This window comes from Castor canadensis, chromosome 6, assembly GCF_047511655.1.
Source record: "Castor canadensis chromosome 6, mCasCan1.hap1v2, whole genome shotgun sequence".
NCBI classification, from domain to species: Eukaryota; Metazoa; Chordata; class Mammalia; order Rodentia; family Castoridae; genus Castor; species Castor canadensis.
Window position 1 is genome coordinate 109,494,956 of NC_133391.1, and position 14,448 is coordinate 109,509,403.

Sequence of the window (14,448 nt, forward strand, 5' to 3'; positions counted from 1 at the left end):
TTTGAGTCACTTCTCTCCATCCATGGTCACTGCCTGATGCAAGCTACCCATTGCATGCACAGACTGCCACAGAATCTCCTAAATGATTCCCTTGCTGTCACTCTTTTCTTGTGTAATCCAATCTTCACAGAATAGCAAAAATGGAATTTTAAAAACATTTATCAACTCATGTCTTTCATAGACTGAAACTCTTCAGTGTTTCCTATTGCACTTAGAATAAAATCTAGTCTTTTCTAAAATGTATTCTTCCCAAAACAGATAAGAAATCTAACACAATGCTAAAGGGTGCACACTCCAGGGACTGCCATGGTTCATCTCCTCTTTCTACTACTTACTGGGTGCAGAACTTTGAGCAAGCAACTTATCTTCTTAGAACCTCAGTTTTCCTCTTTATAACATATGGGTAACAAGATTCAGTGAGCTAATGTTAAACACTTAAAATAGCTTATTTTTATATCCTTCTGCACAGAGTGCTGTTCAAGTGTTAAATGTTGTTATTATTTATATGAGCTAGTCTCTGCTTATCTTTCTGTCAATATCCCCTACCTTCCCCATTGGTCATTACTCTCCAAATACAGTGACATTTCTGCTGTTCAAACATACTACATGTCTTCCTAATGTCAGGCCAAATCTTGGTTAGTTTGCTATCCTTTATATTCTCATTTCAACTGAAATGTTATTTTCTCAAAAAGGCCTTACTAAATCCCCCAAACCAGCTGTTCTCTATGATGTTGGCCTTTTATTCCACTATCAAAAAATACTTAAATTATTTACTTATTTATTCCATCTCATATGAGGATTAAGTTCAATGAGCTTGGACAATTTCATTGACTAGTACATCCCTGGACACCTAAATTAATACATGGCACAAAGTCAGCACTCAAAACATATTGTCAAAGGGTAGAAAAAATGAGCATGTGGTTGGGAGTATGGATGAATGGATGACATAATGGATGGATGGACAGATGGATGGATGGATGGATGGATGAAATGATGGTTGGATAAAAGAATAGGTGGAATAATATTTAAACTTTGAGTCTCTTGGAGAACAAATTAAACTGTAGAGAGTAAGAGAAACAATATCACTATGCATGTGCAGATTATTTCAGAAAGCCTAAAATGAGTATGGCAGCTGAGTCTATACTGTCTGGAGATATACTAGATAGAAGCAGATCAATGAAGCTCAGGATAGCCTCTTTCTTCAAGTTCTTGGTGCCAAGTCTCTTTAAGTATGCTAAATAATAAACTTGGAATTACAGAATCCTCACTAGGTCACTGCAAAATTTAAAACTAAGAAAAACAGTGCAGGCAAACTTCCTGGTTATCGTTAAATTATAAACACTTGCTATCAGCCTTCTTTTTTTTTTCTTGACTCTTCAAATTCTAGCCTTTTGAGTGTTTAATAATCCTTTTTTGTACAGGAAAGTCTTTGAGAAGCAGTGTTGAAGAAATTAGAGTTTTAGAATATGCCCACTGTCATTTATGAACTTTTTGCACAGTTCAAAAGTAAATCTGGGAGCCAGATATGGTGATGCATACTACAATCTCAATATTCGGGAGGCTACAGAATCAAGTTTGAGGCCTACCTGGACTACATAGTGAGACTGTCTCAAAAAGAAAAAAAAAAAGTAATCTAGGAAGTTACCGAAAGCCCACTTTAGTATTCTGCTCATTATTTTCTTCTGATTGGTTTATTTAAATCCATTGCTTTTAGTGAAATAATATTTTAACAAAGACTTTAAGTACTGAATAGATTTTAAAAGATGATCCTTTATTCCAGAGATTTCATGTTACCATTCCATCCATCCCCAATACTTAAATTGTTATTTCAGCTAGCAATAAATTGTTACCATACTCACCTTTATGTAGTGCATGTGTTACTATTAAGGTTGAGCACAGCCAAAAGATGTTTTTTACATTTATCAACATCTTGTTCTAGAAATAAAGAAAAGCAAAGTAAAACATAAGCATTTAGGCTGGTGGCAGTCCATAAATCACATGTTATTTGTGCATTGTATGTTGTAAAAGAAGTAGCTCTTTTTGGGCTATAAAAACAAGAAGAGACTTACAATAAGAAGTTATCTCAACACCCTAATATTAGATTGAATCTCACTCAAGGCAGTAGCTAGCAAAATAATTCCAGAACCCAATTTGGGGACATAACGTTGTAGATATGTGTGACAACCACAACTAGTAAGCCATGGGAAGAACAATAGAGACCACAGCCTAACTAAGGACTAGGAGCTGGCACAAAGAGAGAAAAATGACCACAAAGTCTATTTAGAAATACAGAGCTGATCATGATTAGAGAAAGAGAAGATGATGAAAATGAAGCACTGAAAGTAAGAAATTTGCATCAAATGTGAGGTGAGAAGGAACCCATTGCTGGCTAAGGCACATGATATTAAAATAGAGAACAAGGACCTCCAGAAAGCTTTTTAAAGCACAAACTCGTTGAGTTTCTAGCTGGCTGAACAAACAAAATAAATGTATTATAAGGAGCTGTTAATTACAAAAGTGACCTGTACTTGCCATTAGTTTTAAAGCACTTTCATCAGTTCTAATGTCTCAAGGGTAAATAATGAAAGAACATATCATGCACTGAAAGTCAAGAATCACTGACCTTGGCTTTGCCATTAATTGGTCTTGTGACTTTAGGAAAGACATTTAACCATCTAGGTCTCAGCCTGGTCCCTTTCTGTTTGGATTTCTAGACATTGTACTCATTAGGATGATACCAGTGTTAGGGAGTACTATAGTTTGGATTTAAATGTCCCCAATGTCATGTCTCCCCCCTCCACACACACACACCATGTCTTAAGGACTTGGTCTTCATTTTGGCACTATTGGAAGGTGGAAGAACCTTTTAGAGGTGGGAGGCGGGTCTTAGGTCATTGGGGGTGTGCCCTTGAAGAGGATGGTAAGATGTTGGTCTCTTCCCTTTTTTTTTCAGGCTGCCTTGCTCTAGCACATGGTCACAAATATGATGTACTGATGCCCCAAAACAACAAGGCCCATCACTCATGTACTCCAAAACTGAGCCAAAGTAAACCTTTTCTCTTTACAAGTTGACTATCTCAGGTTTCTGTCATATTAAATGTAAAGCAGATTTTATTGTTTCATCAGGGCTTCTTGTCATTTACAGATGAAGAAATTTGGCCAAATATTCTAGTAGCAATTATGAATACTTTTAACTTCCTTAAAAAACAGCTAAATTCTTTGCTATCTAGGAAACCTAAATGGAAAAGAAGTAAATGTTGTAAGAATAGAAGTTCAACTTGTTCTCCAAAGTTCAATTTTGTAATTTATGAAAGCTATTTCTTTTTCCTTAATATAATTCTGTATTTGATTTTATGTCCTCAAATAAGTGTTAGAACCTCTTTAAAACAAAATTATAAAATTGTATAATTCTATATATCTCATAAACAGCATTTTTAAAACTTGCATATTTTCCATCTATAGGTCTATTGATAATTCACAATGAAAAGGACATATTGGATAATCCTAAATTAACCTTGATGATTAAGTTTGTTATTTATCAAATAGTAATTATGATATGCTAATACAGACTTAGCTAAATACTAACTGGGAAATGCCATAAAGTTTTTACATTTCTGGATTTGCATAAGATACCAAAGCAAGGTGGTATTATTTATGAGTTTATGTTTTGGACCAGCTTAGAAAAAATAAACATACCAAATTCACAGCCAAGATGAAAATTTAGGTTGTATTATAAAACCCTATTAAAGATAATGCAATCCACAAGTATAAACTGAATCCACATCACAAATCTTTCTTTAATTATACTTCTAAATATAATAATTTCCCACTTTCTTTCAAGTAAAAAAGTACTCTCTTTTCTTTCCTCTTTCCTTCAGGAAACATAGCTGAATTTTTAAAGTCTGGACTGCACTGTCAAACAGCCCTGCATTCAAGTTCTGCCTCTTCCACTTGCACTCTCAGATTTTAAGTTAACATGTCTCTCTAAACATCATTTTCTGTAGTCATTAAAGAGTAAAAATTAGTACCTACTGTTGAAATGATGATGAGAACTGATATAACAATGGACATAAAAATAGCTCATTGATACACAGTGTATTTAGTCCTCAATACTTATTAATATTATGAATTCGGGATTTCTAGAGGTATTCTAATTAAATTACAACCACAATAATATCAGTGTACAACCTCATGCTTGTGATAAATTATCTTATAACTTACTGCTATGTAATATGTTTTTAGCACCACTCCAACCCCCATTTCCAGTCTTCTGCTCTTCAGTGTCTATCTTGTAAGCACCATCTGTTAGTGATAACAAGCCTGTGTACATGGAAAGACAGGGGAGATACAAGAGCCAGTGCCTATATTTAACCTTCTACTTCAGTAAAGTCAATGAGAAGAGGAAAACAACATCAAACAATCAAAGTACAGCTGATTGAAACTGTTTAGTTACCTAGGGGACACAGAGACAAGGTCAACAGCACTCAACCATGAGAAATAATGTCTACAGAGTGGAAGTTCACACCAGAGATGGTCTGCCTCAGAGAAAGAGTCAACGTTCTATTAAATAGATATTTAGTATTCTCTAACAATCTTAGGGAAGCCAAGATGAGCAACGAGTGGCTTAAGGACATGGACACAGTGGTTTTGTCTACTATTCTACTCTAGACAACCAATTGTCTAAGATACCTCAGTTACAAAGTGGATGCAACAGGCATTGCCTATCTTCTTATATAACTCCTTGGTTCTTTCTCACAGAAAGAATCCCTATAATAAAGAAACAGCTCATGCTTTAGACATGAAATTTCATGAATTTACTTCACAGTAGTAATAGTACTATGTGAATTTGTCACTGCCTTGGAACTGGATTCCTGAACCTGGGCTTAAATACATTTTTCAATGTAACAACACTTAGCATTGCTTTGTTCTCTGCCTGCTAGTCACTTGTCTTATTATTCTATCTTTCTTGTTCTGTATTTCCACTATAGCACATATCACCACCACTTTGCAAATGTGTTTGGGAATTTCTTTTCTTCGCACCATGTAATAGAAACTCTAAAAAAATCATCTTTAGTGTTTTCTTCATTCCTATGTCCACAATGCCTAGGACTAATGAATATACACTCATTTTTTAGTATATATTAAATATTTGCTCACTTTGTTAAATGGATATATACTCATTGTTACATAATTAGATGCATATTTTAAACACAGTTTTGTCCATTACTTTTGTAATTTAAAATACATGTTCCCAATCATAAAATACAAGTTTTCTGTTATTTTTAGCTACAGCAGTTTTCCGTTAGTTTGATGTAGTAGCAACTTTTATTTACCTGGTTTTTATTTATTTGCTTACCTAAGTAATAAATTTTTATTTATTTATTTACTTAAAGGTTCCCTGTGGCAAACCATTAGGATTTTTTTCCATAAAAAAACAAGGTCACAAAGGAAATCCTTGTCCATTTCTCTTGAGTGACATTTGTACCTATAGCTACATGACACTGTCTAAAAACAGAATTGCTGGGTCAAAGGATACATGCATTTTAAAAATGTTTTTGATGGTGAATCAAAAACTTTGATTACTAAATTATTTTCTAAAGAAAATGAACTTGCTTACATTCCCATAGTAGTTTATGAGAGATAGTGAGTTTCTCTACAACTCAGTTATCACAAATGCTTCTCAAACTTTTTCTTTACTGTTCTGATTGATGAAAAATCATAGTGTGTCACTGGTATTTTAATTACTATTTCTTTAACAATGAATGAAGCAGACAAATTTTCATATGATTAAAAAGCATTTATATTTATCCGTGACACTTACCAGAATGTGACTTTTTCCCATTTTTAACATAGATATGGTCTTGTTAAAAATTATTCCTAAAAGTTCTTAGTGTAGCAGGAGTTATTATCCCTTTGTCTCTCATGTGTTCCAAATGCGTTGTGTAGATAAAGTAATTCTTATTTACTCAGACTTGGTTTCTGGGTTTATGTTTGCTTAGACTAGGTTTTTCCTCCTACCTAGTTTATTTTTCAAATCTCATGGTTTCCTCTAGTGACTTTTTCTAGTTATTTAACAAATATCATTCCCTATATTTCATAATTGAGTCATCTTAAATTTTGTTTAAGATGAGAAATAAGATATTGATTCTCATTGTGAATTGACCAGTAGTTTGTCTCCAAATTGTTTATTGAATAACCTTTCTTTTCCACTGAATGACAATGTCATTTGAGTCTATTTCTGAACTTTGTCATCTGATCACTGAAACTATTTTTTAAAAGAATGTGTCTCTCTCAGACTCATTTTATATGTTCAGTGGGAAATACAGTTTGGGAATGCTGTTATTATTAAGACTATAGAATTAGGTCAATATAAATTCCATAAGCAACATCTATTAACATCCCCTTATTTATATAGTTTTTCCATTTTCAAAGACTTCATAGATATTTGATCTTTACAACTACATTCATTTAGTAGATTATGACACTAAAGATCCAGAAGTTCTGTCTTAACGTGGTTCTCCCCACTGGAGAATCCAACTCAAACTTTCTGATTATAAATCTAGTGCTTATTCCACTGTACTTCCTGTAACATTAAATCAGTAATCTAATTGTAAAAATAATAATTTATTACACATTCTATGTGTGTTTAGTATTTTAAAAATTCTTAAAATGTAAATTTAGATGTAGGTTTACATTTGTACCCTTTTATAGGTGATATAATCAGAGGGTATATTTATACATATATATGTATCTATATACATGTATGTATACATATATATACATGTATATATACGTAAATGTATGTATGATTTATCAAATCTAGGTACAAAAAACTATCAAAAATCCACTAATTCAATTAGAGCTTGCTTGGACAACACATTTATCTCTGCAGCCCTTGTTCTGATTCCAAATCAGAGCAAGCACAGGCTTTGTGTTTTCTAGTAAAATACAAACCTATGCAACAATCAGTATATTTTTTCAGACAAGAGCAAGTAACCCCTAACAATGAGTGTCTGTCCTAACTGATTTTTCTAGGTGGGTGGTGAAAAAATACTCTACTACAGTCTCATTTTTTTCCTCAAAAGAACCATGTGTCTTGAGAAGTTCTACTCCTTCACAGAGCAATATCCCATTTTAAATATTTAAAATATCCCATTTTAAATGTAGTGTCTATTGATGTCCATGAATAAAGTCAACAAAAGTGTTTAAACTCCACCAGGAAAGGAGAGCTTAGTTCTGAATGTGGGAGACAGTTAGTTGATCTTTGTGCTTTTAAAGGTCCTGATGCTAAATTAGTGACCAATCATTAACCACAGAGTGTTTAAGGGTAGGAATGTAAGAAAAGACAGAACAATGAAGGTGTCTTTCAAATTAATCATATTCAGCTTTGAGTTAGCTTTGCAGATCCTTTCCAAAAATCAATTTACTAGTGTACTGATACTGGTATCAGAGATACCTCCCTCCAATTGGCAAAAACTAAGAAAAAGAGAAAGCCTTTTCAAATTTCAGTTTTAAAAGAAGAAAATACAACTCAGAAAAACTCCTAAAAGTTTTTTTAACCTACTAGGAAAAACAAAACTTTGAACTCTTACATAAATTCTATCTGATAGTCTTGAATCTCATCCTTCTTTCCACCACCCACAAGAAGATTAAGGACAGTGGACTTCCTACTGGAGGAAGTAATTGCTCAATTACTTTGCAATCTATTGGAACCCTTTGCAGCATTAGTGGTGACAGGCATACGCAATTATAAAGTATTCCTTGTTTTACTTAGAGCTCAGGACTAGAATTCAGAGTCGTTAGACCTTTTCCTTGATACCTTGCACTTACATTTCCAAGTTACATATTCCCCGAACTAGGACAGTTCCTAGTATCTCAGACAACTGTTACTCCCATTGCTGCTTTCCTATTTTTTGTATTAAACTCACAATGTACTATTAGGAATTTATATGAATATTCTCACAATGGGCTTGGCACAATTACCAAGCAGTACTTAACACAATTTAGGCCACAGCTCTTAGAAGGAAAAGGGAGGGAAAGTACACCAATTGGCAATAGAATTTCAAGTGATAGAAGAAATAAACCCAGTCCTTCCAAAATAGAACTAGGAGAATTGGAAATACGGCTCTAAGAAACAGCATCTAGCCTGCACCATGTTCTCCCAGGTCTCTGAATCAATAATTTCATTAAATTTGCACTGAGCACCTATTAAGGGTTCAACCCACTGGAAGGCTCCTGACTGATACACCTCAAAGTTACACCAGCAACCTTTTAAGGCTTGTTCTTTTGCAATCTATCAGTCCTGTCCAAAAAAATCTTTTGCCATTATAGAGGAGCTCTACAACAGTCTGAAAAGTCATTAGTCTTGTAACCAACTAAAAATGATCTTTAGATAGACTTGTATATATTTTAAAACTCATACATGGAGCACAGGACAAACCTGTCTCATTTTCATGCCAAAAAAGAGTTTACTTGCAGGAAATGTTTATCTTCTCCTGCTCTCAAGGCAAAACCTATGTACCTCTCCTACCACTACCAAAAAGGAAGAAAAAAAAATCTTAAACCTTTTTAATAAGAGCGTTTAGCGCCATCTGGATAGAAGTTGGGACCGCTCCAGCTGCAGCCAACCCAGAGCGCAGGGCCCGCGGTCCCCTGGCTTCTCTAAGCCAGGGCCCCGCCTTCCCCGGCCCCGCCCCGCCCCGCCCCCATTGGCTGCTGCCGCTGGGGACCCAGGCTGAGCTGACCGCCTGTGCAGCTGTGCAGCTGTGCAGCTGTGCAACTGTCTCGGAGCCCAGGAAGTCACACCCGTCTCGGGCCGGGAGCTGAAGCTTCAGCCCACGTGGCGGCTGGCGAACCCCGAGGGGAGTGCCGGGCGCAGTTCCTCCCCGGCCGGGGCTGAGCGAGCAAGGGCAACCCGGAGCCCAGGTCCTGTAGGCGGAGTTGGACCACCTCTGCTCATCTAGTTCCCATCCTCCTATCCCTGCACGCCGCTCCAAATGCATTTGTTACGCTTTGAATGTAAAAGTGTCTTCAACCCAGACCCGAAATTCAGACCAAAATCTTGAAGCGAGCCCTTCCGGTCCCCGGCTGTTCGCATGCCCCTGCCCCATCTCTTCTCCTTTCTTTTTCGCCTTCCGTCCATTGTCCCCTTTTCTTTCCTATACTTCTCTTTCCTTTATTTTTCCTCCCGAAGCCAGGCTTTCTCCACAATTTCCACGTGCAACATTATGTCCTGAAGTTGAGAAAGTTTAAGTTTTGAACTAAGGGCTCTTCTTTTGCGTGGTCCTGGGGTGGGGCCCTAGCATTGGGTTCAATTGATCATGGACCTTGAAAAATTAGTAAAAGTAGGCATTTTGGATACTTTGCTTTAATATTCACAAATTGCGCGTCAAGAACCCCCAAACCTACACCTACCCTTGTCGTGTGTTAGTTCACCCCGCTGCAGGCTCCACCCAAAGCGCCGCTGGCAGCCCAGGCGATTTGCCCGGGCTGTCGCACTTGGAAAGACAAAATTCCCTTTTTTTCACGTCCTCCAAATCCCTAGATTTACGTCTCAGATTCTGAATCGGAAAACTAACGACCGAATGGGGAAACGAGAGCCTTTCACAACCTTGAGGATAAGGTTGTTAAAGTGGTTGACTTGCCTAGGGGGCTTCTTTTCTTCCACTAGTGCTGATTTCTCCATCAGGGGGAGCCCACTCCCGCCACAAAACTCCCTATTTCCTAGACATCAGGGCACTGCGAGTCTGAACTGGAGACCCATCTACAGGAGCGCACCGCCTCCCTTGCCCCTCCCTCCTCGCCTGCCTCCACGGACACAGAGGGCAGGCATTTCACACTAGCCATTCATTTGTCAGCCATGGGGGAGGGGACGCAGAAGCAGATAGAGCAGAGACTGGGAGAAGGGAAGGGAAGCAGAGAAGATGGAGACAGAGAGGGAGACACAAAGATGAGACGCTGGACACAGATAGTTAGACTTTCTACTGCGAGTGATACGGCTCTCCAGGCGTCCTGGAGACTTCCCCTTCCCCCAGAACCTCCAGGGGACATGCAAGACTTGCCGAGGCGCATCTGGATTCGAGAGCAAATAGTTTAGACTATGACACTCTTTTCCTATCCCGCTGTCCGCTATCAAACACCCTGACCGCTCCACACCCAGTGACACTGAGACCGAGCCGGGACAACCCGGATGCCGCTTGCACACGCACCAGGGAAGTCGCTCTGCAGCCCTCACGCTTCTGCAGGGCTGTGGGACGCTCCAGCCGAGGGCGTGCCCCGGGACTCCCCGCACACGCTCTCTGCAACCACTAGAAGACCCGCCAGTAAAGTTGCTCAACTAGACCCGGGAACTGGGGGCTGGTAGGGATAGGGAAGGAAGCCGAGGACTGCTGTAATGCTGGCGAGAGGGCTGGACCCATTGGTTCCTAATTCGGGTGCCTGAGCCACCTTTGTCTACAGAGCGTCCTGGGCGCTGGTTTGCTTGTTGAGATGAGAGGGATAGCCCCATTTCGTTTTTTCAGGGTGAGAAAACAAACAAAATTCCACATCTCTGCGAGTTCAGGGCAAGCTTTCCCGCCCAGGCGCCTCTCACATCTCCCCGGAGCTCCAACGACCCCACCCCCATCCCCTGCGCCTTCCCTGCGGGCCCCGGCGCACAGAACGCAGGACAAAAGAACCCAGAGGCACCGGGAGAGAGCTGTGACAGCCCCCAGGTTGTGAAAGAAACGCAGCCCGGAGCCCTGCGCCCCTCGGCTGCCCGATCTCTTCCCACGATGCCTACGGGCGGAGGGGGTCACGTTCGCTCAGGCCCCAGGCTGCTGGGGAACCCAGCTGCACTGTCAGGAGCTGCCCAGGAGTGGCTTTCCAGGAACGCCAGGCAATGACCACACACCAGGGGCCAGGAAACCAGGTGGCCTGCACCAAGGTGGCTTCGGGGACTTGTATTGTGGACAGGTCTCCGGAGTCCCCATTCAAACTTTTGCGTTAAGCAGATTAACAACAACAACAAAAATCAAGGTACAAGGAGTGCCTCCCCTTCTTTTAGTTTAGGATACCAGGACTTTTCTAAGATTTTTCTACAAACCCCTTCCCCCCAATTCTCTTAATCCTTCTTCCTCCACCCTACCCCGAGCTTCTTTTGTCTGGATTTTTTTTCAGCACCAAGGAACCTGTTTTTCTCTCTCCAAAAGCCTTCCTGAAAGTTACCTGTATTTTTTTTTTTTAGCTGCTCACATTTTCTTGACTTCGCCTTCGAGCTATTTCTCTGCCTTAATTAAAGCCCCGCTACCAATTGCAATGTAGCTTTTTTTCTAAGCTCGCGGGGTTCTCCCCCCCAATAAGTTTTTTTTTTTCTTTTCTTCTTTTAAAGGGGGAACAAAAGAAACGTGATTACCTTGAAAGGCAGCTTATTGCAGTTTAGGGGAAAAAATCACCGCAGTGCTGTGAGAGTGGGCTCCACGTTGCCCAGGCAGGTCGCATAGGAAGCACGGTGGCCTGGGAAAGGGTGCGGAGGGTGCGGGACGGTGCTGGAGGATGGGAGAGGATGTGGTCCCAGCTCCTGTCCACAGCACCTACTGTTCGCGGCTGTTGCACCCGCGCGCCTTGAGTTCTTCCCCAGAAAGGCTCGGGGCAGCTCGCCTGCAAGTTCAAATGCGGGTTGTGACACCCATCATCATTATATCACTCTACCGTCAGCGCCGAGGAGGAGACTCCACGAGGAGAAGGAGGAGGGAGAGGAGGAGGGTTCATTCACAGGCTCCAGAAGCGCTCTACAGCTTCAGCCACTCCTAAGAGCCCAGGCTAGGAAAGCAGGCGGAGGGGGAAAGGCTCCCCACGCCTGCGGTAGGGACCGCCTGCCTTCCTCCCCAGGCACTCCCACCTCTCAGCGTTTCTTCCTGACAAGAAGTACCAATAGGCTTAGGGACAACAGCACTCCCCATTCAGCAATTCACTCTGTAACATCTCGCCTTGCTCAACGAAACCACTGCCTCCCCACCCCCACTTCCCCGCCCCCAGTACTGCCAGTTCTGAATTAGGGGGAAGGAGCCCCCAGGCTCTTGTGGGGCAGGAAGCACGAAACAATTGAGTATGGTCAGTTCTTAAGAACAAACGAAACTGTAAAATCAGCAAAGAACTTGGCGATAGAGCTTTTATGGGCCCACAGAGCTTGTCTGTCCCATCTAAAGAAGTGTCAGGCTCAAGGCTCCTGCCAACCTGAAAGAGACACTGAGAAAAGGAGATCCTTCTGAGCCGTAGAGGAAAAGTGTAAGCATTGCCACTGCCCTCCCCAAGTAGCTGCCCAATGGGGAGCCCGCAGGCATCGCGCAATACACAAAGACCCTGGTAATAAAGGGCTGGACAGGAAATTCCCCCAGGCAAATCCCTTGTTGGATTCAAAAAGAATCCTTTTCGCCTGCCCCGCAAGTCCTCATCTCTCCAAGTAAATCTAGACTCTGCTTTCTTCCTTCTTCCTTTCCCTCTGTCTTTCAGTGTCCCTTGTAATAGAATATTTGTTAATTTTTCTGAGTAACAGAGACTTCTTGGATGTATCAGTCACCTTCCGTGTTGTCAGGAATTGGAACCATAATCTTTCAAATGTCTCTACAATTTTTTTTTCACTTAGGCCCACACCACTATGTAAACAACATCAACACATGGAAGAATACCCTTCATTGTGCTACAAAAGATTTCCAATAGGACCCTAGGGAGCAAAGGGTCAACCAGTTGACACAAAGGATTTCTACCCCTTTGAGAAGAGGGACTTTGGATTTCCTTTTCTTTGAAGTTAAGTATGATTTTCTACAATGGGAGCAAAATAAGTCCAAGTTACATGCCAGTGTAACATGGGCATACTAGAAGAATGACGAAGTTTTCTTTCTTATAAATATGGAAATACTTGTAATTCTCTCTGAGGGTTCTACTTAGAATACTACATCTGATACACAACTTCAGAAAGTCATGCTGAAAGCTGAGAGTCAAAACTCACATATTAATAAGGACTCCTGTACATTTCTTTTCTAAGTTGTATGCATTCAGCATGAACATAGATTTTAAATGATAAGCAGGTGGAAAGTTTAGCAGGACAATTTCTCTCTTAAAATGTGCAGTTTTATTTCTTTTTTACTTATCAGGTCACTACAGCATTATTGGCTCACTACAGTGAGCATGTCCATATGCATCATTGGGAAATCAGGGTTTTTTGCAGTGAATTATTTATCCTTGGCACAATGGTTGCACTTGCATTCCTAAAATTGAAATTTCATCCCATTAAAGGTTTAGAATAACAGACCTATACACTTACAGAATCAGACTTCAACATTCTGCAAATTAAGGTACAGAAAATGACTTTCCCAAAGTCACACAATTAACAACAGAGATTATACCAGAACTCAGTTCTTGACTCAAGATGACTTCAGAGGAGGGAAATGAAGCAAAATGAATTTTCATTGAAATTTATAATCCAGGCATTAGGATAGATATTTCTCTAAAAACTTCAGATATCTACCATTATTCTCATTCTTAAGTTTGTGTAAACCTAATTTGAGTTTCACAGAGTTTAAGTGACTTGCCCAATGCTGCTTTGTGACAGCTGCCAGACTGTAAACTAATCATCTGTTACCTTACAAAGCAATTCTACGAAGGAGAACTAGAGCAGAAACAACTAAGAATAAGTTAATGCCATTTCAAGGAAATGGTAATAGTGAATATTCACTATAAATAATACCATCTGTACATGATGGTACTTTATAGAAAGGTGTGGGTCAGGTGCTCCTTACATCCTGAGATGTTTCATCTTGTCAAATGTGTTTCTCTAGTTCTTCAACATTTATAGTTCCTATACCATCCAGACATTCCAATCCCAGACCAGGGCAGAAGTACTTTCTTAGGCTATCTCAACTAGTCAGAATATGGACAATGTTGAACAAGCTTCATACCACATGCCTTGCCTGTTCTTTGGTTTGTAGCACTATTATTTATATAATTAAGCTTTTCTTTGGGCTGTTATATAAGTAAAATAAAAGAGTACTTCAATATTTGCTTTCTTTCACTAGACAGATTTCTCCCTTTAGTTCTCTATAATAAAGAAAGAACTAAAGGAGAAAAGAAAATCATATGAGATTTATTCAGGATATAGCTGCATCTAGGGAAGTGCTTTTGAGGGGTTTTTCTTTTTCCTGCAAAGAGAATAAGAAAGCAGGTATTTCTGATTCTGCAATGTATGACAAAACTAGCAGAAGTTTTTGAGTGGGAAATATTTTTGCATTTTATTGCCAAAACTATATTTACATGTCCATTAACTCAGGTCTAAACCATATGGTGCTTAGAATCTCATTCTGTGAGTCTCCCTTGAAATCATGTGCTTGTACTGCAAATGTTGTGCATGTAAACTCCAAGATCCCAGGTAAAGATAAAGCAAGATGTTCATTCATAGTGCTGGTGTCTACAGGA

At 39.8% G+C, this 14,448-nt stretch overlaps 1 protein-coding gene across 5 annotated transcripts in view; it reads right to left on the minus strand.

The window, feature by feature from the left end:
- The window catches only part of Vcan (versican), a 102,312-nt gene extending 90,476 nt beyond the window's left edge, over positions 1-11,836 (minus strand). The window contains exons 1-2 of one of the 5 annotated variants that reach the window (XM_020167084.2): positions 11,393-11,836; positions 1,860-1,935 (exon numbers count right to left, since the gene is read on the minus strand). In XM_020167084.2, the coding sequence (XP_020022673.2) occupies positions 1,860-1,929 (70 nt within the window). In that variant the 5' untranslated portion in view covers positions 1,930-1,935; positions 11,393-11,836. Of the gene's footprint in view, positions 1-1,859; positions 1,936-2,069; positions 2,338-8,564; positions 8,645-11,392 lie in introns of those variants that run through there. The other 4 variants (XM_074077151.1, XM_074077148.1, XM_074077150.1 and 1 more) reach the window with 4 other exon arrangements.
- Positions 11,837-14,448: the final 2,612 nt, after the last annotated feature.